The sequence below is a fragment of the Glycine soja genome, chromosome 17 (genome assembly GCF_004193775.1).
Source record: "Glycine soja cultivar W05 chromosome 17, ASM419377v2, whole genome shotgun sequence".
NCBI classification, from domain to species: Eukaryota; Viridiplantae; Streptophyta; class Magnoliopsida; order Fabales; family Fabaceae; genus Glycine; species Glycine soja.
In genome coordinates, this window is record NC_041018.1 from 41,808,117 (window position 1) to 41,830,074 (window position 21,958).

General features: G+C 34.4%; 4 protein-coding genes across 5 annotated transcripts; 1 reads left to right on the forward strand and 3 right to left on the reverse strand.

Annotated features, from left to right (window-relative positions):
* Positions 1-167: 167 nt before the first annotated feature.
* On the reverse strand, positions 168-5,504 carry LOC114394063 (probable 26S proteasome non-ATPase regulatory subunit 3). Of its 2 annotated transcripts, none has more exons than XM_028355613.1 (9): positions 5,398-5,504; positions 5,224-5,305; positions 4,954-5,150; positions 4,661-4,801; positions 4,429-4,565; positions 4,251-4,305; positions 4,069-4,179; positions 3,601-3,840; positions 168-1,014 (listed from the first exon to the last, which is right to left on the reverse strand). In XM_028355613.1, the coding sequence occupies exons 2-9, from the start codon at positions 5,300-5,302 to the stop codon at positions 502-504; spliced, it is 1,473 nt and encodes a 490-aa protein (XP_028211414.1). In that variant the 5' UTR covers positions 5,303-5,305; positions 5,398-5,504; the 3' UTR covers positions 168-501. The 2 variants fall into 2 exon arrangements, with proteins under 2 accessions (XP_028211414.1, XP_028211415.1); XM_028355614.1 differs by having other exon boundaries at positions 5,407-5,464.
* Positions 5,505-6,806: 1,302 nt separating this feature from the next.
* LOC114394133 (ribonuclease P protein subunit p25-like protein) lies at positions 6,807-11,233 on the reverse strand. Its single transcript, XM_028355726.1, has 9 exons — positions 11,093-11,233; positions 10,797-10,919; positions 9,902-9,982; positions 9,711-9,799; positions 9,509-9,583; positions 8,261-8,322; positions 8,130-8,189; positions 7,514-7,696; positions 6,807-7,210 (listed from the first exon to the last, which is right to left on the reverse strand). The coding sequence occupies exons 2-9, from the start codon at positions 10,917-10,919 to the stop codon at positions 7,131-7,133; spliced, it is 753 nt and encodes a 250-aa protein (XP_028211527.1). The 5' UTR covers positions 11,093-11,233; the 3' UTR covers positions 6,807-7,130.
* A 3,517-nt stretch (positions 11,234-14,750) lies between these two features.
* Positions 14,751-15,470, forward strand: LOC114391813 (E3 ubiquitin-protein ligase ATL23-like). Its single transcript, XM_028352790.1, has one exon. The coding sequence runs from the start codon at positions 14,885-14,887 to the stop codon at positions 15,269-15,271; it is 387 nt and encodes a 128-aa protein (XP_028208591.1). The 5' UTR covers positions 14,751-14,884; the 3' UTR covers positions 15,272-15,470.
* Positions 15,471-17,807: 2,337 nt separating this feature from the next.
* On the reverse strand, positions 17,808-18,374 carry LOC114391775 (glutamate-1-semialdehyde 2,1-aminomutase, chloroplastic-like). Its single transcript, XM_028352724.1, has one exon. It carries the CDS (start codon positions 18,357-18,359, stop codon positions 17,808-17,810), a length of 552 nt encoding a protein of 183 aa, XP_028208525.1. The 5' UTR covers positions 18,360-18,374.
* Between the last annotated feature and the right edge of the window lie 3,584 nt (positions 18,375-21,958).

Genomic DNA, 21,958 nt, shown 5'->3' on the forward strand with positions numbered 1-21,958 from the left:
CGACCCCACCCCCACCCATCTTAAGAGATGCTCTGAAATATATAACAAAAAAAATGTTATTTAGATATGGCAATCAATTCTATCTCAGACTCAAACAGCGGGGGCAGGAGAATTTTATCTGAGAACAGGAAATATGTGTGTGTGTGTGTGTGTAATGGCTCCGGGAATGGGTCAATGAGCAAATATTTTTCAATAGTCAAACTTTAGAACTGAATCACTAACACGGTCCTAGATAATTGATTAGTTTACTCAAATCCCAAAACATAGTTCACCGAACAGGAAACAAATACTCGGTGTCGCCATGATCTGTAAATGTAATTAACAGTAAATATCTCAATAAGGCAAAAGGATTTACAGATAACTTTGGTGTAGAAAATAAAACTTGGCGCTCCAAAAAGGAAATGGTAATGGAAGTTCTCGAATGCAGAAATATGAGCAGCAAATATAGGAAATAAAGAGATCCTGACAACAACTGGCAATATAAAAAAGAGCAAGTCATTATCAGAAGTCATCATCATCTTCCTCTGCGATATGCTTAGCCAATTCTTGCTCTTGTTGATGCCTCTCTCTCCTCTTCTCAGCATTTTCCTTTTCCTTGTCTTTGTTTGGTGGAAAACGCAGTGCTCGAACAGCCTCATTGTACATGTTAAGACAAAAGGCAATCCGAGAATTAAGGGCCAACTGAGGCTCATTTGTAGAGTAAATATCTCCAGTTCCCTTGGATACCATCCACCCATTGGCATGATCCAATGAAGCATCAATGGCCCCATCACGGATAGCCTTTGCTACAATGCTCTCAGAGTCAGCAACAGGACTTGCAGAGTTCAACCTCAACTTTTTAGCTACATCAGCTAGCGAGATGCGTGAATATGATATGCTGATGTTGCGTAAACCAGTCCGGATGACATTATGACGGAGCCGAACAATCAAATTATGAGTTCGGTCTCTACTGAAAGTCGTACCAAACTTCTCTGTAGCATTCCTAAATAGCTCCAAGTCACCAATCCGGACAGCCTGAAATTCCACAACATAATTAAACACTACCAACATGGTTAAGGACTTAACCCAAAATTTTAGTATTGGATTTAGAAGGCGGCCAGTGGATTGTGATTTAGAAACACATGAAATAACATATGATAAATCATCGAAGATTGAACAAAGGCCCATACACATGCATAAAAATGTGTTTTATAATTGAATTTCTACAAAAGTAAACTTGTTTAAGGGCTTTCATAATTTTGACCCCTAGAACAACTTTCAAAAGCATTCCATAAGGTGCTTCTGAAAAGAACTGGAAGATGCACAATGATTTTCTTTTACTTAACACATTTGTGACTTTTGCTGACAAAAAGCATAAAAAAAAGAAGCCAGGGTAAAACGAGTATGCACAAATATTTGAAACTATGGCTCCTTAAATAGAGTCATTGGAGCTCAGTGCCTAAATATAGTTGAACTGATTAAAACCATAATGATATGGCATTTTAAGTGCATTATTCATTTGAAGCTCTAATCAACACTATTTATCTATGGCATCATGGTTGCCATTATCATCTCTTTTGTTTCATAATAAGTTTGTCAGATTTTCTAAATTTGAAGTCTTACAGTGCATTTGAAGCACATTGAAGAACACAAGCAAATCAACACAGTACAAGAAGCTGAGTCACAGCACTTCTTTTTTGTCTATTGTTTGATGGTCAATGCATAGCACAAGTAGTTTAGGAGGTGGAGCAAGCCAGCAAGGGGTTGCATTGGGCACTACTACCTGATGGGGCTTATTGGTTGTTAACCATTGGTGTTGACAAGGTTTAGCCAAATTGATGGATATTTTTTACCTTTGGGGGTTGCGTGTGAGACAAGAGTTGTTCCAGGTTTAAAGAGTAATAAATATTTAGACTTTTGTCCTGTGCCTCATCTTTTGTTTTGTTCTGTTATATGACCATTATTAAAATCCAACATGGAACATATGTTTTTGTACTATCCAGTTCTTCATTTTTCAGCAAATCAAATACACCCTTAAAAAAAGTTTGATAACTGCAACATAGAGAGTAATTCAATTTTTTGTATAAATTTTTCATTTCATAAAACAAATATTAAAATAAAATCTCCATGAGAAAAACCCACATAATAATAGAGAGAAGCCAAAATGGAATCACATTAAAGAAAGGAAATTTTGCAATGAATGTAAAACTATAAAAGGCAAGGGTGACAACGTAGATGAAAAGCCTTGTTGGGTTGTTATCCCAGACATCAGTTTTTATTCAAAAGTTTAATGAAATTTTCATAATAGGTCATTCAATTGTTGATTAGAGCTTATTCAAAAGTTACTATAGCTCTGGATTACTTTGAAAACTGAAATAGGGCCAATGTTGAACCTTACAGATTAACTTTCTTTCTAATTGGGTATCTCCCATCAACTTATGTTAATAAAGATGACCCATCCAAGCTGCCAAAAAGTTTTCCCATGTCAGCTGTGTGAAGAAAGTGAGAAATGATAATAGAAATCAAAATTAAAAATGCAGAACTCAATTTCTTCATTGACCACTATACTTTCAGCAGACCTACACTATTCCTTCTCTTCCAATAAGATTAGGATAAAAGTAGTATCTAACCATGGTTCACAATTGTTCTATTTGTGTTAATTTCAGTTAAACAAAGCATTACTGCAGGATTTCACTTATTTATGATATAGTCTATAGCACGCCATAGCAGAGCAGCAGAGTGAAGTGAGACTAAGCTGTTCAAATGTGAAGTAGTTTTCAGCAGCGGCCATCATGCACAAAATAGTGGCTTTCTATGTGCTTTAGCAGCACTACCGTGATGGGATTCAAAAACCATTTCTACCCCTGAAACATCTTTGTTTAGGGGTTTTTGTGGGTAAAATTGTGATTTCTCACCCATTTTCTAATGCATTTTTTGCTTCAGAAACATTATAGGGTTTTAGACCCTTCTTCCTCAGTCATCTAAAAAAAAAAGTTACTTCTATTGACCTCTGTTCCTTCACATTTTACAGGTCTATGTTCTTTTTTGTGTGTGTTATTTTTTCTTCTTCGTTTAGACTTCACAGTTCACATCCTAGTTATTATGTAATTCTCTTTTCTATTAATTTCACCATCATCTTTCATTTTTTTTTCTCATTTCATTCCTATGTTTGTATTGCTCCTAGATTGATGGTGATTGTGAGTGTAAACTGACTAATTGTTTTTCATGATTTTTTTTTTAAAAAAATTGTGAGTATTTAGTATTTACATGTATTGTATAAATTATTTAGTTTGTCTTATAATATTTCAAAATAGTGACCAGCAAGCTTTCTGCAATCTCACTATAGATTGAGGTATTTGTGACAAAAAAAGTTGTCACACAAAACCAATTATGTGACAAGCATTTAATATGCCACGTCATAATTTTGAAAGAGTTCTAACATAGGATGGTAGAATAAATAATTAAACAGCAAGGACCTAATTTCCATGCAAAAAGCATAGTGCCAATTTCATAACAAGATGAAGCTATAGGAACCAAACATATAATCAGATAAACAAATTAGAAATTCGCTTCTATTCTGGACACTAAAGTAGCTAACTCTGGTTGATAATGTGGACTTACATTAGTAAGCTCAAAGTAAGGCCTCAAAGATTTCTCCATTCCTCTATGCATAAAGATTATCCTCTCAGGTATTTCTCCCAATAACAAACGCACTATCACAGCCCACTTGTTACATTGAATCTGAAAACCCTGTGCTGCACTGGGAGCTTTACGAGCAGCCTGCAAGAGCAAGTCTTTTGCATCGGTGTACTCCAGCTGAATTGTGCGAATTTTCCCAAGGTAGAAGAGATAACGGCAGAACTAAAAAAGATACACAACACGTGGATCAAACATCAAGTAAAAAAGAGTCTAAAAAACAAAAGGAAATTTAAATTAGACTAGCTAAACAAACAAATCTCAGAATTATTGAGAATGTTCAACACAGGCGCATCATCTCAAAAAGGTAATCAGACCAGGTATAGAAGGTGAAGATTGCATTCACCATAGGAAACAAATCCCTTTGATGCCTAGAACAACAAACCACCATACCTGCTGGTTTGAATGTGCCTCAAAACGTGGAGCCTTAGACCTCAACTTCTCTGCCTGATCATATAGGTTGTAGTGTAGGTAGTTATGAAGTAACAGATTCAGAAGGGTTTCCTGCATCACGTCACCAGGTAAGTACAAGACATGACCCATCTATGAAACAAACCAACAAGTTCGAAACAAACCTGACCCAGCTCATCATGGCGCAGGGTAGCAATCCGGTGCAATGCAAGGAGGTTACTGAAATAAAAATGCCATTTATTTTGGAATAGATTAATCTCAATCAGCTGTAAATCCCCTTAACATTATAGAAATCTGTTCCTGAATTTATTTTTGAACCACACAGATGAGAACCCAACTCACCCTCGAATTTCAGCAAGATTTCCAGTGAGCTCATAGCTATATGAGTAATAAAAGTACAGTCTGGATGCAATAACATTGACAGTTCTTCTATTCAGGCTCTTCAGCCGAACAATGCTTGCTGAGGAACAAGCTTTGGCCTAAAATGAGAAATTAAAGAAACCTTAGCATATAATGAGCAGCAGCCTATTGGCATAGCTGATTAAAATTTAAACATACAGGAACAGGACTCAACCGTGTCGTATCTTTTCTGGTCGATCAGAAAAAGTAGGACAAGGAGGTAACAGTAGATTTCTAGCTCAGGCAACAAGTGCTTTGCCGCCGGGGTTTGAATAGTAGATGTTGAACTGTCCACTTCCATCTCTCGATCACCCTCCTATACAGCCAGCCAGTTACAAAATCAAAGACCATCACATCCATTAAAACATTGAATACATACATAATTGATCAAAGTAACTAAACTTGGATATAAATATAACTAATGTTTACAGAAGTGAAATTGAAGCAGGAAAAAAAGATTAATTATACCTTAGGATTAGGGAGAAAAGAGGATAACCTAGTGTGAGGTTCAGAAGCGGGAGGAAGAACATAATCGAGGAAAGATGAGAGAACTGGTGCTGTCAATTTACGCCTCAATGCAAATGTAAGGCGCAGGGCACGAGCAATTCGACGAACTTCCTTTGAGTACGAACCGGTTTCAATAATTGATGCTATTTCCTTCAAATCTGTGAGTGAGCTCAAAATTCAGCAAAATTAAAACGGAATGATGTTTCAGAAAGAATTGAGGAAGAAAGTTACGCTGCAATGCAGATGGAGGAACTGAAGAAAGCGAGTGTGAAGGCGTTGCCTGATCTTTCATCTCCACGTCTTCACTCATCTTCTGCAACCGCACAAGACAATGATGTCAGTGTTTTTCTATCTGAAAATTACGCAAACCCTAACGCGAAGAACACGATAGATAGAGGAAGCAACTTTGGTCACACAAGAGTATGCAGCCTCATCTTCCTAAGCTAAACGCACGATACTTTTCTTCTTCTTTACGCTTTTATTTTAAGAAAAGAAGACAAGTTTAAGGAAGCGTTCTACTTCTAGCTTTTAGCATTTTTTTTTGTTTGAAATTTATTTTATTCTTTTTTTGTTGTGACAAAAAAAAATTATTTTATTTTATTGTTTAAAAATGGCTAAAAATATTTTTTTGAACAAAATATTCTTACATGCGTTTGTTTATCAAAGAATAGTGTCAGTCCTACCATCGGTCGCGTATTAACTATGAATCCTATTCCATAATTGAACTCTTAAATAAGTCAAGTGCAATCCTCTTAAACAAGCATGCAATAAAAATTTTGTTGCATATAAAATTGATATTTTTTTCCTTTTTGACAGGATTAAAAACCTACACTATTCGTAAATGTTATCATTACAGAAGCGATTGGTTAAAAACTCTTGGTATTTTGATTGTAGAGGGTGAATGCTGTCCTCATTTTCTCTCATAAGAATTCTTTAATAATGGATGAGGAGGGAAGGTTCGTGTAACGTAACCAGTAAATTAATATGGTTTAATGAGTTGCACCTTAATTAATTAATGGGGTCTGACAATATTAACTTAGGTAAGCTATTAGGAATATAAGAACTCAATCCATTTACCTTAAATTAGTCACTTATTTCACCTAATAAATCGGAGGTTAAGAAAGAAAAAAAAAACACTCAATCCAAATATATATTTACTCACCTGATACAATCTATCGTCGCAAAAGTGCCGAGTTTTCAATTTGATTCTCAATCAATTCAATTCAATTTTTTTTTTATTTAAGAACGGTTCATTTCATTTTATTACATGTAAATAGTGCAATGTTTATAGTTCAATTCGTTTTTTTTAGACACGTCTAACTAATTGGAATGAATCACCCACATTCCTCAGTCCACTACTATGAGTCTACTCTTGTAAATTCTTTCTTCTTTAATAGGAAATAAAGCGGCACAAGTCGTGTAATGGGGGTGGCAGTTAATGTGCATCAATGAGTTAATTATTAGTCGTCCTTGTTAATTAATGCGATCTCCCGCATAATCAATCTAGGTCGGTTGACTGATCATGAATGACTTAAGAAATGATTTGGTCAGATTAGCACAGTTAATTGGCCGTCGTAGTCCCATAAATTAGTTAAATTTAGTAGGCAAATAAATAATTAGAGCTACATCGAGGGGATACCATTCAAGAACCAATTTGCATGACACAGTACAAGTTTGCACCAAACTAAGTCTATAACATCTCAGCTCATGGAAAAAAAAAATACATCCAACTAAGAAAATTATTAAACCACGCATTCGCTGGGAGCATAATCTTTTCTTAATTGCCCAAAAATGAAATAGAGGGTGTAAGAATAGGAAAGGAAAAAAAAACATCAATTTAAACACATCTCTAGAAAATAAAAATTAAAGAATGAGATTCAGGGCCAAAACAGAAGTACAACTGTTCAAGCATCTGACCAAGGTCTAAAACATAAAGGGTGCCTTATGCGGGCAGCAGTCTGAAAACTAAAAGTCTACATAAAACTGTAAGAAAATGCCCTACAGTTCTTCAGGGCCCCAGAGAAAAAGAAGGGGGAAATGAAGAAAATTGAACAAATAAAAGAAAGCATAGATTAGACATGGCTTTCTTTCACTAGTCAAGTCATCTGCACTGCACCAATGGCAGCCTACTGGTTGCCTCAGGCAGCTGCTTGAATTGGCCCATTGGATCTGAAGCCACGACCCCTTCCACGATATCCCCCCCTGCCACGGCCACGACCTACAACAAAAGCAGCTTAATCACTTCCAAAAAAGATGTATTATGATATATAGATGACAAAGTTAAGGTAATATATGAAATTGCTCCAGAGTCTAGACAGTAAACCAAGAGCCATAAGGTCACACAACCAGCTTAAATACTTATTCACTTCCAAAATATCAAGAGGTAACAGTCATTTACTTGAAACAAACAGATCAAACACTTCCCAGAATATCAACTGCAAAAGCTGATTTCCAAACACTGATAGCCATTGCACACATGTATCTACCACAGAAATGAAAGAAAGTAATAAGGATCAAGTACCACGGCCTTGAGGTACATCTTGGTTGTATCCTCCATCTTGCATATCAACATGGGGCCCATTGTACCCTACCCCCCTTCCACGACCACGAAAGCCACGACCTCTTCCCCTACCCCTGCCCCTTGCATTTCCCCTATTACGATCCCAACCTCCATCCTCATAATCAGCTGAAATAAAACCATTCCCTGAAATCAAATACAGCAGCTATATCAAAAAACAGCATAACCGTTCTTCACCTGTTTCCCAAGGGTTCAGTTCAGATTCCCTACAAACTAGTTTTTTTATAAAAAAAAAATGGAAAAGATGCTCGGTTAATACTTAACATGATAAATGAGGTTGTGGACTGCTTTAAGTGAGTGCCTATAGATAAAACATCTATTGATTAATGAAAATATAGATGTATTTACATATCTGAATAGCCTGTGCCTAAAGTTTCACAGAAATAATCATCCACAACATCTAAGGAATATTTTCAAGCATATATATGAGGAAACTATATATGGACTCATTCAAACAACTCTACCAATCACAGATAATTTACCCAGGTGACAACAAAGTGAACAAACACCTACAAACATATGGTTCATAAAAATGAAACAATGCACACAACAAACATACCTCTGCCCCTTCCCCTGCCTCGGCCACCACGACCATGAGCACGGCCATTGGGCGAACCCTCTGTGAACATAAAAGTTAAAACAGATGTAAACTATCAAATGGGGAAAAAAGCACCTTACATGTGTACGTACCTCCTTCATAATCAAAATCTGTGGCAGCCTTCACCTGGTCAGCTGGTAATGGAGGCTGATACCTAAAAATACACAATCCGTTAAATTCCCTGTAGTTCATAGTTCATAATATAACTTGCTTATCTATTGATTGATGCCTAAAATCTTGAAATCTTGTAAAGAAGCACATATAACTAGTGCATATACTCTCTAATTTCTTATCATCCAAACCAGAGTTTCTTTTATTTCATCTACTTTTTACCTTTTACAATTAGCATGTACTATGATTAATATTATCTATGATTTTCATGCCATTATCCAACGCAAAAATAATATCAAATGCATACTTGTCACAAAAGGAGGAATTCTAGGGCCCATTTGTTTCGGCTTATTTTGAAGAATAATTCTTTTTTTTAATCAACAGACATGTTTATGTTAAAAAAAACTTCAAAAAAAGTTTGTGTTTCACTCAATGCTTCTAAAATAAGATTCAATAAAAGCTTTTATTGCAATTCCTTTTTTAATTAAACAAGAAAAACACTTAGTGAGGGAACTGAAATCATGAAGATCCCATTTAAAAGGATACAATATCACTCTATTGATGTTCACACCAAATCTAATAAAAGCTGTTATTGCAATCCCTTTTTTAATTAAACAAAAAAAAAAGCTTAGTGAGGGAACTGAAATCATGAAGATCCCATTTAAAAGGATACAACATCACTATTGATATTCACACCAAATCTAATAAAAGCTATTATTGCTATCCCTTTTTTAATTAAACAAAAAAAAAAAACTTAGTGAGGGAAATGAAATCATGAAGATCCCATTTAAAAGGATACAATATCACTATTGATATTCACACCAAATCTATTATTATTATTATTTCTTCTTAAATTTTCCATTTCTATAACTTTAGCAACATAAATTTAATACCAGTCTCCTCTCCAATTGCCAACACAAAGCATCATTTGGGTAATTCTAGATTTGTGCACTGTGCTTCAATATTTCACCCAATTCAAACAAAACCTTCACCAACAACATCTCTGACTTCACATGATTCTCAATACTAATCCAAGTACACATAATATAAGACAACTTATTTTGGTGCACTGAAAGCAGGGTTTTGAATATTTATTTTCAAAGCTGAAACCTCTCTGCATACTGCATATGTCTGAAACAAAACTTGGTACCCTAACTCCATCTTGTGAGTCAAAATTTATTAATAATTTGTGTGATGGCATTAGTAAGAAGGATTGAAAGCCAACTTACCCCACAGATGATGTATCAAGTTCCTTCTTTGAAAGGGTTACTGTTATCATTGACACATGCCTCGTTGTCTCCAAACTACAAGATGAACAATGATAAAAATAGAGTGTAAGGATTAAGCACCAGCATCCACCTGATTGGATGGAATGTTTAACACTTGAACCATTCAGATTTAAAATACTATTAATCATAAAACTGCTCTTACGGAAGGAGGCCTTCCTCTAGGGGCTCCCAAGTATCAGTGATATCAGTGGATCCAATTGCTGTATTCTGGTGGAGGCCCACAATCCTCCTCTGCATTAACCCCAAGAAATAAACGTTAAAATAAAATCCTCCTCAAGTGAAACAAAATACTAAGATAAAGGTCAGCCAAGCTAACCGCAGAAGCAAACAAACCTTGATCAACTCCACAATTGTCACGGTTTTGTTAATAGCTCTCCCCATTGCTTTGAAAACAATTTCATTAGAACCTTTCTCCTGTGAAGACATAAACAAGAAAAAGTGAGCTTACAGAAGTTAGCACAGAAAACAGAGAATCAATATCTTAATTCAGAATTCAGGAAATAAAAGACTTCACACACAAACTTTCTGCAGCTCCAATGTTATGACTAAGCAGTAAGCACAACTCAAACAGGCGAGAGAGCCTCGTGACACAAGCGCGGGACTCATAACATCCACTTTTCCCAATGCCCCCAGAGAATGCTACAGACAGAAGGAAAGGGAAGATAGAGTGTCCCCTTGTTGTGAATTTCGCAACGGAAAGAGCAGAAGCACTAAACCCCACCCCCCCTCCACACACACACACACTTAGACTTGAAACATTTAAATATGGGGAGAGAAGGGAAAAGGAAGGAAGGAGATGTCACAACTCACATGCTTTAAATTATATTTCGAGGATCTAAGCCTTACAATAATCATATGTATAGTGGCATACTAGTCATAAACTCATAATACATTTATTAGTCACCTTCGTTTTTTATTTAAAAGTGAAAAATAGAAGTACAAACAAGTAGGGTAAGGTACGCCACCTACCACACACACTGATCCTTCCCATTCGCTCCAAAATCCAAAACATACAATTTCGTCATAACCAAACACAAAGGGCTAAACAAAAATAAATAAATAAATAAATAAACAAGAGGCCATGGTTATGTTGAGAGCTTCAAACGAGAAGCGTAATAATTATGACTCGACAAGCAAGCAATAAAACAAAGACAAACAGTATTTCCAAAGTTCAACTAGTCGTCATAAAAGCTCAGTATAATTATAATTTTAAAGAAAAGAAGAAAACCTGAAGCAAGCTCATGGCGTAAGTAATGTAGTTACGCATCCTTCCCTGACTAGTAATCCGGATCTCGTTTTCATCGATTGGAGTTTCAGCTCTTGGCTTCTCTACCTTCTGGTACCGATCCATCTACGCCGCCAAACAAACAAAAAAAAAATTAACACACAGAAAAACCTTCAACCACAACATCGAAAAAATATATCACTGGAAACGAAAAAAAGAAGAAAAAGAAAACAAAACACAAGAGAGAGGTTTGTTAATGGAAGAATAGGAAGAAGAATTGATCTGCGAGTGAGAGTTACCGCGATAGCTAAGGATAGAGTTTCTTTCCTTCGCGGACAAACACAAAAGAGCGAGCCCTCTTCTACGGCTTTGTATTTTCTATTGCGCCCTAACCTGGTTGCTGCGATGTGTTTCACTTTATATACCCCCTAACACCCGGCACTCTCTCCCTCTCTCTTAATAGGCCTCTTCTCGGCCCATTCCCCAATGGCCCATCATCCTCTCCCACTTTATCCAAGTTCAATAACTCCTCACTCAGATTTTGTTCAACATTTCATAAAATCTCCTATGGAATCTGAATCTTTCGCACAGTACAAAAACATAAATTTGTAGAGATATGTTTTTAATTTTGACAACAAACACGTGGTTTCACAATAAATTAGCGTCATGTATGTTTGGAAGAAATAAAATGTATTCTAGTGTAAAAATTCATTAAATAAGTACTTTTAGAACACCTTTGTTTCAAGATTTCAAATTAAATTCTCAATAATTACATTTCTTGGTACATTATTTGGTATGCTTGGAAATATTAATTTCATGAACATGTTTAGTTGGCATTTGACAATTTCAGGAAAAAAAACATTTAACAAAAATAAGAATAAAAGAATAAATACAACAAAAGAGAGTGGATATGAGTAGTTATTGTAGAGAGTAACTTCTATTCTCATGAAAATCTAAGATATTCATTTCATTGTGAGAATGAATAAGACTTGAGATAAGTATGGATATTTCATATTTTTAATCCGTAGAAATTAAAAACACATATCAAGAAAGGTTTAAACCAACTTATGAATCTCCGTTAGACTATTTGATATATGAATATTTCATATTCTTAGAAATCAACAATGCTTTGCGAATATATTTTTAAAACTTCTAGCAAACATTTGTCAAAAAAAAAAAAAACAGAAGAAGAACAATGCTCAACCTCGAAGGGAAGGAAAAAATAACAAGAACACGAGCAAAAATCTCCCTAAACTAAAGGTAAAAAATCTATCAATAAAAAAAATCCAAATAAATGAGTGAAGAGAAATTAAAACTAAAATTTTCTTTTACTTCAACTTCTTTCCTTCTTATTACTTCTTACCTTCTCTCATGATACAACAACACCTTCTCTTTCACTAAATGAAAACCATGGTAGCTAGCAATCTTTGACCCTCCATGACTGCCATCTACAACCAGTACCACAAACCAACTACGCCCAACATTCTCTCAACTAGCAATTTAACCATGTGCGATTAACACTCACAACACTACAATATCTTCTCTTCTCTCCTTACGAACACAATCCAACAGCACTAAACCACTGAAACGTATCACTCACGCCCCCATAAACCAAAGTATCAACACAACACTACCATGAATCTCTCCCCAAATTACAATGAATAAATAATATTTTGATTAAATTGTTACCATGTAATAAAATTATAAATAATTTTAAAAGTTTGTTACTTTAAAATATTTGTAATGAATGACAATAATTAAAAATAGGAATACTTTTATATATTTAAATTCACACACACAAGTTATTGTGCCGTCAATTTTGTTTGTAAATAATATATAGATAGATAGATCGTGAGATTTTGATTTTGGAATACTGGACTTTGTATGCTTTAGATTTAGACTATTCTTTCCAGGTCAGATCAGCTAAATCATTTGATATATAGTAGTGAATTTTTTTTAGTTTATTTTTTCATTTCAATCCAAGTTGATTATGGTTAAATTAGTCAAATCACCCTAAAGAATTTCCTTACCCTATTATCAATAAACCCACAGATTTTATGTTTGCACATAGTTATGGAAAAGTCCTAGCAACCATTGACGGATAAAAACGGTGCTTATACCATTCGATGGCAAGTTGCGTTGGCAATTGGCGAAATGGGATCCACTTGAATAGATTCAGGTACGTTTTGTTATGGTAAAGTGGCTTACTTATATACACGAGATATATATTATTCGATTGGTTCCAAATGAACGAAACGAATTAATTACCGCAAGATTATGAAAAAAGGAGTAAGATGCATGCTTAATTAGTTCTGCAACTTGCAAGTGATAGATATAAAAGTAAAATATCTGCCTAGATTTGTTGATGTTGCTTTTACGTTTAGCACCGTAAACATCGGGGCTTTAATTTGATGGATTCTAATTCAATTGGTGAAAAAACAAAGTATGAATACAGAAATAGTAAAAACAATTTTCCAAATGAGTGAATATTTTAAGATAATGGTTGTTGCGTTTGCAAGAGCTGAATATCGTGTCCGGCTATAGTGGGAAGCGTTCGAGCATCATTTTCCAACAACATGATGCCAATGGAACTTGGAAAGTGATATACAAGATCAGAAATTAAATGGAGGATTTACTCGTTCTTACTAGGACCATGATGGTTTTTTTTTTAATCTGATATATATTACTCCAAGATTCATCTAATAATCATAACATTGAAGAAACGAAGACGAATGCTTTTTATCTGCACGCATCAAAATCAAATCAAAAAGCCTTTTTTTTTTTGAAAAGCAAAATCAAAATGCCTAATAATTACCATTCGAGAAAGCATTGCTGAAAAAGAAACTTCAAACGAACCTCACCATTGACCATATCCTTCGCTCACACTGTTCGTAATCGCAGAGTAAATATTAGTACTATATCATCTCTGATACCTCGGATCCTGTAGAGTAAGCTTATTTAATTTTTTTAAAAGAAAAAAAACAAAAATATTAGTACTATACCTCTGATCCTGTAGAGGATGGGTCCTAAAATTTTGTGAGCTCATCAGAAAATAAATAATAACTGAAGCATTATAGAAGTAATCTTTCAAGCTTTCAAAATGAATTTTATTTATTCCCATCCCCATTCATTCATTCCCTTGCTATCACCTTCACATTTTTTGGCTGTGATTCTGGACATTCTTCATTCTTGTCTTTATGTAGCGAAACAGTGATGGTCCCAATTACGCATACTCCACGTGAGGCTAACTTTCGTTGTGCCATGTTAACCTTCCCAGTTTAGTTTTCCTACGTACGTACTTCGTTAATTAAACTCTTGGAACCATTTTTCTTCTCGTTAAAAACAAGTCACTATTTTAAGGATATGAACTTCTTTAATTAAAATTATAATACCTAATATATATATATATATATATATATATATATATATATATATATATATATATATATATATATAATTATTCAAAAGTTAATAACGGCTTGAATTCATTGTGACGCATTTTGTTTATGACCTCTTTCAAATGCAAAATGAATTAAATCAACGACACACTTGTACACGAAAAAGAAAGTACAAAGAAGAATAGATACGTCTGATTTGGTAAACTTGAGGGGGCCCATCTAGAAAGAAGATAAGTGTTAATGATACAATGGGTGCTAATATCTCTAATTTTTCTCTATCTTTTTATTTTTCTTATCAGTCATAAATCTTATACTTTTTCCTCTCCGAGTTTGTTATAAATAACACAATGGGTGTTAATAAAGCATTTTTCAATTGAAAAAAAATGATCTAAACGTGACCCAAATTGCTTCTAAAACCTAGCTTATTGTTTGAAAAGTTGTTATTAAAGAATATTTGGTATAAATAAATAGGAAGATAAGCGAAATATAATCCAATAATTATATAGTGGTTTAAGATAAGATAAGATAAATACTAAAAGTTAATCTTAAGAGGCGATGATGGATGGGGGTGGGGCTTTTGGAGAGCTTTCCTTGTCACATGCGAAACAGCAAAACTTTAAAAGGGAACAGCGATCTTCTCAATCAAATGCAAACAACCTTTCCTTTCCTTATTCTCTACCAACGCCAACAAACATGCTCGGTTCCGTTCTTCTGGCGGTTTTCTTGCCGTGCATCGGCATGAGCGCCGCTTTGATCGTGTACATGTGCCTTCTCTACTACTTCACCGACCACTTCTCCGACCCCGCGCTACCGGCCAAGCCAGCCTCCGACAGCGGGCTCTCCCCTTCCCAGCTCGACAAGCTACCCAGAATCACCGGAAAGGAACTTGTGATGGGAAACGAATGCGCCGTCTGCCTGGACCATATCGGAACAGAGCAACCGGCTCGGCTGGTTCCCGGTTGCAACCACGCCTTCCATTTGGAATGCGCCGACACCTGGCTCTCCGAGCACCCTCTCTGCCCTCTCTGCAGAGCCAAACTCGACCCAGCGCTTTTCTCTTCCTCCCAAAATCCATGCTGAACCTCTTTTAATTTGTTTCTTCAATGTCTTCTCACATTGTTTTTTTTCCGATCAAGCACCGGAGCGAACGCAGTGATGCCGACTTTAGTAATTAGTAATTTTCACTGCTGATGGTTGATTAGGAGTTCTCTTCTCGGATGCCTTCTAGATTTTTTATTTTTTATTTTTTTGAAAAAACTGCAATTTCACTTTTTGGCTATTTTTGTTTTCATATTTTTAATAGTTTTTCTATTTTTTAATTGAAATATTTTGTTTTTTATTTTTTATAATTTTAATTATCTTTTTTTTGAGATATTTTGTTTTTCATTTTTAAATAATTCATAATTTTATTTCTTATACCCAATTAAAATTATTTAATTATAAAAAACTTAATTTATTAAAATAAAAAAATACATTATCAACAAGTTTAAAATTGATAAAAAAATTTAAATTAAAGAAATTTTAAAAGTAAAAATAAAATATTTCAATCAAAAAATAAAAATAAAAAATGATTTTTTTAAAAATAAAAGATAAAATATCACAATTAAAAAAATAGAAAAATTAAAATTATAATGTTTAAAATCAAATAGGAGAAGGATAAATTACATTTTAACTTATTGTGTGAGGGAGAGGAAGGGTAATTCACGCAAACACGATACGTTGAAGCAAGTGGGGGGTGGATGATGTGATCGTGAATTGAACGGTTCGTGTGTTTTTTGTTCGCTTGGCTCATCTGTTTATTGTTTCCTAAGCGTCCTCCACACATGCTTAAGGTAATCCACCGGCTTTCTTATTTTGATAAATTATAGTAGTAGTTTGTAACCTGTCAGTTAAACTTATAAAATTAACCATTTCAAATTCATATGATCTATATCTATATATATGCAGTCAATCTTACTTAGTTAATAAGATTTTACTCTTATTGTTGCACACTCTAAAATATACAAGTATTTTTTTTAATTTTTTAAAGTATTATCTCATCGAGTAGATGAAAGTTAATCTCCTAAAAAATTCATTTAACGGTATATTTTATATATATATTACCTTTTCTCCCTCGCATATGGTTGCACAACAATCTGATAAATGAATTATAAATGTCGTCGATCACTGTTCATGTTAATAAATCGGTACACTAAATAGCAAAACTGTGCTGCCTTATATCCTAGCTAGTATTAAAAAAAAATAATGAAAAAGGACCACTTTGCAAATATCTCACATGCATGTTGAAGGCCGCTTTCTCCAGAGATTTTTTGTCGTGAATATAAACTTCTTTGATGCATATCCGACAAGTGGAAAAGAATGAATAATAGAGCAAGTGCTTTGTCCTACTTATTATTTTACTTCCCATGAGCTCATGAAGCCATACACCCGGGAAAATATATGAATATAAAATGTTGTATGACATTAATTCTTATCTCAACCGAGTGTCCCAATGGCCCTCATTTTTTTAATGGAAACAAGAACTCCCATGCCACCTCAACAGTGAAATGTAAATGAGTTTTTCTACAGGGAATTCGTGTTTCCTTATAGACCTGAAGTTGGGTTAATTTTTAATTTTAATTATTTCAGTGCATCTTTTTTTTCTTCTTCTACTTAATAGCAGTACTCATTTATTCTCCTATTTCTTTTAAACATACTAATTTCTTCTTAAGTATGTAATTACGTAACTGCTTTCAATAATACGGAATGGAATCGATATGCTTTCAGCAAGTCAAACGGTGCTACTGCTCGATCTGGACCTTTACATGTTGAATGCTCAAATTCCACATCAAAAAACATAATGCAATGAATGTTATCAGTTCTTTTCTGTTATCTACAGTTCTATACTTTATTTTTTCTGCTTCATTTAGGAAGTTATCAAATGTCTTCCATATCTATTTCACCCAACTAATTTACCTTAATTTTATCGGTTTAGTTAATAACCTGTTCTTCAATCAAAACAGGTCTTTCAAGTAAAAACTAGAGAAATTAAATTTGATTAGCTTTCATTTAAATTCGTATCACGTAGGGTTGCCAGGAAGCTCTTTGGCAAGGATCACCCTAAGTTTGATGGAAAATAGTATGAGTAAATTGATGGTAAGAACTACCTTGGCTTCATGGACAATCATGGGGGGGATATGTTGCTGCTGCAGTCATCACTGATCGCATTCAAGGTTTATAACTTATTCAAGCAGCAGTAAAAAAAAAAATTCAAGCAGGAAAAAAAACCGAAATGACATGGTCTTAAAATTAACCGATCATTTAATGTTTCTTTCAATACAAGATAAGTAGTTTATGTATGTATTCGGCAATAGAGACAAGTACAACAAAATAGAGATAAATATAGAACATTTTCTTTTTATTGTTTAAGGTATGGTAAGAAAAGAAGAAAGAACGAAAAAAGTCTCAAAAACAATAAATACTCATTAGGACACTGAGCTAAGTCCAGCTAGTCTTAGCAGCAAAGTCCCAAATTAGAGTCTCCCAAGAACGACATGATGTCAGGAAATCATCCCAGTTACTATATTCGTTGAGAGTTGAAAATCACATTTTGAAAAACAAAAGTATAGATCATCAATCATATCATATCATATCTGGCTGCTATTGTCATTTTGATGTCTTCAGTAGTATGTGCCAAGCTTGTGAACCCAACCTCAAATTGTAAAGGTGCAAAATATACACCTTGCTTCAACATTCCCCGGTAGAACCTAGCGAACTTGGCTAAGTCACTCTTCTTAGCATCGGCGAAATTGAAGACAGGTCCTTCTGTAAAGAAAAAACCAAACATCCCATTTATATGCCCACCACACATGGAATGTCCTGCACTCTTTCCAACTTGAAGAATCCCTTGAACAAGTTCTCCAGTGACTTTATCTAAGTACTCATAAGTTCCTGGTTCCTTAATAAGCTTCAGAGTCTCTATTCCTGCAGCCATAGCCAAGGGGTTTCCACTCAAAGTACCAGCCTGGTACATATGTCCTGCTGGTGCCACCATTTCCATAATATCCCTTCTTCCCCCATATGCACCTACTGGCAGACCCCCACCAATTATTTTTCCTAGAGTTGTCAAATCAGGAACAATGCCAAAATACTCTGGAGCTCCTCCATACGCCGAACGGAATCCGGTCATAGCTTCATCAAAGATGATAAGTGCATTATTCTCCTTGGCGATTTTGCGTATGGCATCAAGAAACTCAAATTTAGGAACAATGAAACCTGAGTTTCCTACAACAATATCCTGAATATGAGAATAATATCTATACAGATTTAAAGAATGATTTAGAGTTAGTTTATTGAATCAAATTTTTATTTGACGATTATAAGTTGGTTCTAAGAAATATTAATGTCAAATTCCTAATGGTAAAAGTGACTTCATGTTCAACAAAAGTGATGATTTTAGTACCCGCAGATTAATCGTTGACCTTCTCTAGCCCACAGTACCCTAGGGATCATCAGATCCTGGCTAAAACCACAATTTTATCATATAAACTGATTATTGAAGTCTAATTACAATGAGAACTAATGACGCCTTTGAAACCATTGTGATATCAAGGGAATGAAGCAACAACATGGATCACAGAGATATTGTAACTTCTAGGCAAACTTTATGAAATGAACACATGATGAATTACATCATAATAAGTTGAAGTGGAAAAACACGTTGTAAAGTAGGGTGAAGTGAAGCCAATAGAATCCCAATAGGGTTAAGTTATGAGGTGAATAAGAAATGAAGATAGCATTGAGAGAGTGAAAGCTTGTTGGGAGTTGCGAAGAGAAAATTCACTGTTTGTATTGTGGTGAACGGATGCTTGCATTCTGATAGAGCGTGGGCAATAAGAATGTGATCGAGAAAGAGCCCTTGACCTGCAGGGTAGGTATGGTTGTCATTAACTATAATTTAATTATTAGTGCACATGTATGGTAGATTTTGACTTTATTTATTTTGTGGACTATGTGACTAAACCGTAATATTTATTAACCCCTAAGACCGAATAAAGCAATGTCGTTAGTGATTGTTATCAATGACCTTCGTTTAAATTTTGCAAAGGTTGAAGTATTCTTTATACTCCGTTTAAAAAAAAATGACTTACCATAAAGAAAAATTAATTAGCTGCCTGCTGTTATTGTGAACTATTTTACCGTTAAGAGAATCATATGCTTTTAACTTATAACTATAATCTGCGTAACCAAAATTTTCTACTATTTAGTTGGACTAATAGAAGCTTGACCCAACTGGTAGCTAGGATTAGGCTTGTTCTGAACATGAACCAAGGATTATTATGATATATGAAAGAGTCGTGAACAAGAACCCATATATAGATGCGAAGCGTTGATGGCATTCAATAAAATGCAAGTCTTTGTGCCGTAATCGTAGCAATACCAAGAGACGAGTAATGGAATCGGTTCTAATCCAGAGCGTGAAGCTGCACGTTATTATTATATATATTATTGCCACTAATCCAAGGGATCGGAAGAAGAAAAGCACCAAAAGAAATTGGCAATACTAATCAATCCCATAGAAGGGAATAATTAATTTAATTATATAAATAGGGGCGCAGAGATGATGTTGATATATATAGAGAGAGAGAGAGAGCAAAGCAAATTAAATTGTGTAGTTTGTAGAAAAATGGGACTGGGGCTTTTTAAGGCATTGTTTTGCTGCAACAAGCCCCATGAAATTGAGGTTGCAGACTCCTGGGACTCCTCTCCTGACAATACCCCAAAACAACATTCTTCTAAACCAAAGCCAAAAGCTGCACCTGCTCAATGTTCCAATAATAATAAACACAAAACCTCTACTACACAAATAGAGTTGTTCGCGTCTGCCATTTCATGGCCGTCATGCATCGATACCTCAAGCCCGAGAATTTCATGTTGGCCACCAACCATCCCAATGCAGCTGTCAAAGCCACTGGTTTTGGACTCTCCATTTTCATCCAGGAAGGTTAGTATTTCAATTTCTTCCCTCCGGATTTTATCGAATCTTTGCATGTTCATAGTGTTGGAAGTGAATGAAAGCACTTCCTAGTAGCTTATGATGCTTTGACTTGTTAATAACTTAATTAATTAACCGAAAGTTAATATATGTTCACATAACCTCTGTCATAATTAATGCTGTGTTCAAATAATTTGGGTGTGAATAGGAACATTTGGTAAGGTTTTTTTTTTATAAAAAAAAACTATAACTTTTATTTTCATTTTCATTTGCATTAAATGGTTTTTAATTCAAATATATAAAATTTAAATAAAAACATTTAATATGTAATTTCGACATAATTTATTATGTTTCAACAACTATTAAATTGAGTTGAGTCAACACAAAATACTCTTATTTTCTAATAAATTAAAGCTTTGCTATTGGGCATGGACCAATTGGGAGAGAATTTGCATTAAAGGTCAATAAAGATCAAGCAAATTCCACTAGACAGGTAAGTAACAACATAACATAAAATGAACTAACATAAAACCAAACCTCTCACAATGTGTAGTACATACTGGTGAGGACCATCCCAACCCAAAAGAAAAAGCAAAGCATAAATTGAAAGCAATCGCACAATTAAGCTTGTTCACAAATTGCTTCTTTTCTTTTTTTCACTATCATAACACATTTTTTCAACTGCAGTTGATTAGTACAGTCCATGAAGGTTTCAAAATTGTCTTTGAAGTCACCGTCGTGAAAAATAAATATTTTTAGGATGATTTTTCAATCGTCTTAATACGTCCGCTCCTATAGAAAACCGTCACAGATACTTTCATTTATTGTTTAAAAATATAAAAAAAAAACGTCAACATTCTAATACGATTTTAAGAGAAAATCGTCTTAGAAATATAAGATTCTAAGACGATTATTGCCACATTATACGAACACTACATATGAATTGCCACACATGTGAGGCATGTTCTTTGATAGATAATTTCTGGATCAACAGGAGAAAAACTTGTAGCAATGCACAAATTTGATAATGTGCAAGCAAGACTTTCAGAATTCAAGAATGTATAAATATGTGCTTATGCAAAGATATATATATATATGTTAGACAATTTGGTCATAATTTAAAATAGGCCACAAAATGTCATTTATAAGTATTACTTGTTGTCTTATTTTACCTCCATCATACATTTTCTTATCCTAGAATTAACTTAAAGGTTTGCATCTTGTTAACAGATGTTGCCATTAACAAAGCATATGAACAAGCAAATAATTGTTGCAAATGAAGTCTAACCATGCATCTAAGGTACAACAAGCCAAATAACAAGTTATAATTGACACCGACATGACCATTTTCATTAGTCAGATTAATGTATGTTTGACATAGGGTTTTTTCTTTCACATTCAGTAAGAAAGAATAAATTTTTTATCCTTTTCATTAGTCAGATTAAGGTTCTCTAGGCGAGGGGTTTTATTGAACACTGACACTTGGTAAAGATAGACAGGGTTTGAACCCTTTATAAATTGCACATGGCCTAAAGTTAAAAATAGGGTTTGTTTTTTGCATTTTACCCTATTTTTGGTTGTTTTCTTCGAGTGTATCTATTTGTAACAAGTTGTGAACTGTGTAAGCTCCAAGTTAAGAGAAGATTATAATACAAATCAAGATTCATTAACATACTACTATAGATTTGTTCTTATATACCAAACGTTATAATATTGGCAATTATAGTTATGACAAATAAATAAATAATTAGTTGTGTAGGCAGTCCTTTATTAGCTTCTTTACTTGATACATT

What these genes read in the sequence shown, in the direction of transcription:
- LOC114391775 (XM_028352724.1), bottom strand. Translation starts at nt 18,359, where the DNA reads ATGACCGGATTCCGTTCGGCGTATGGAGGAGCTCCAGAGTATTTTGGC.
- LOC114394133 (XM_028355726.1), bottom strand. Translation starts at nt 10,919, where the DNA reads ATGGATCGGTACCAGAAGGTAGAGAAGCCAAGAGCTGAAACTCCAATC. An exon ending in CTAGAGGAAGGCCTCCTTCC is followed by an intron (nt 9,584 to 9,710) that starts GTAAGAGCAGTT and finishes TTCATCTTGTAG; the next exon opens with TTTGGAGACAACGAGGCATG. An exon ending in AGATGTACCTCAAGGCCGTG is followed by an intron (nt 7,211 to 7,513) that starts GTACTTGATCCT and finishes CTTTTGTTGTAG; the next exon opens with GTCGTGGCCGTGGCAGGGGG.
- LOC114394063 (XM_028355613.1), bottom strand. Translation starts at nt 5,302, where the DNA reads ATGAGTGAAGACGTGGAGATGAAAGATCAGGCAACGCCTTCACACTCG. An exon ending in CTTTTCTCCCTAATCCTAAG is followed by an intron (nt 4,802 to 4,953) that starts GTATAATTAATC and finishes CTGGCTGTATAG; the next exon opens with GAGGGTGATCGAGAGATGGA. An exon ending in CTTACTTTGAGCTTACTAAT is followed by an intron (nt 1,015 to 3,600) that starts GTAAGTCCACAT and finishes GTGGAATTTCAG; the next exon opens with GCTGTCCGGATTGGTGACTT.
- LOC114391813 (XM_028352790.1), top strand. Translation starts at nt 14,885, where the DNA reads ATGCTCGGTTCCGTTCTTCTGGCGGTTTTCTTGCCGTGCATCGGCATG.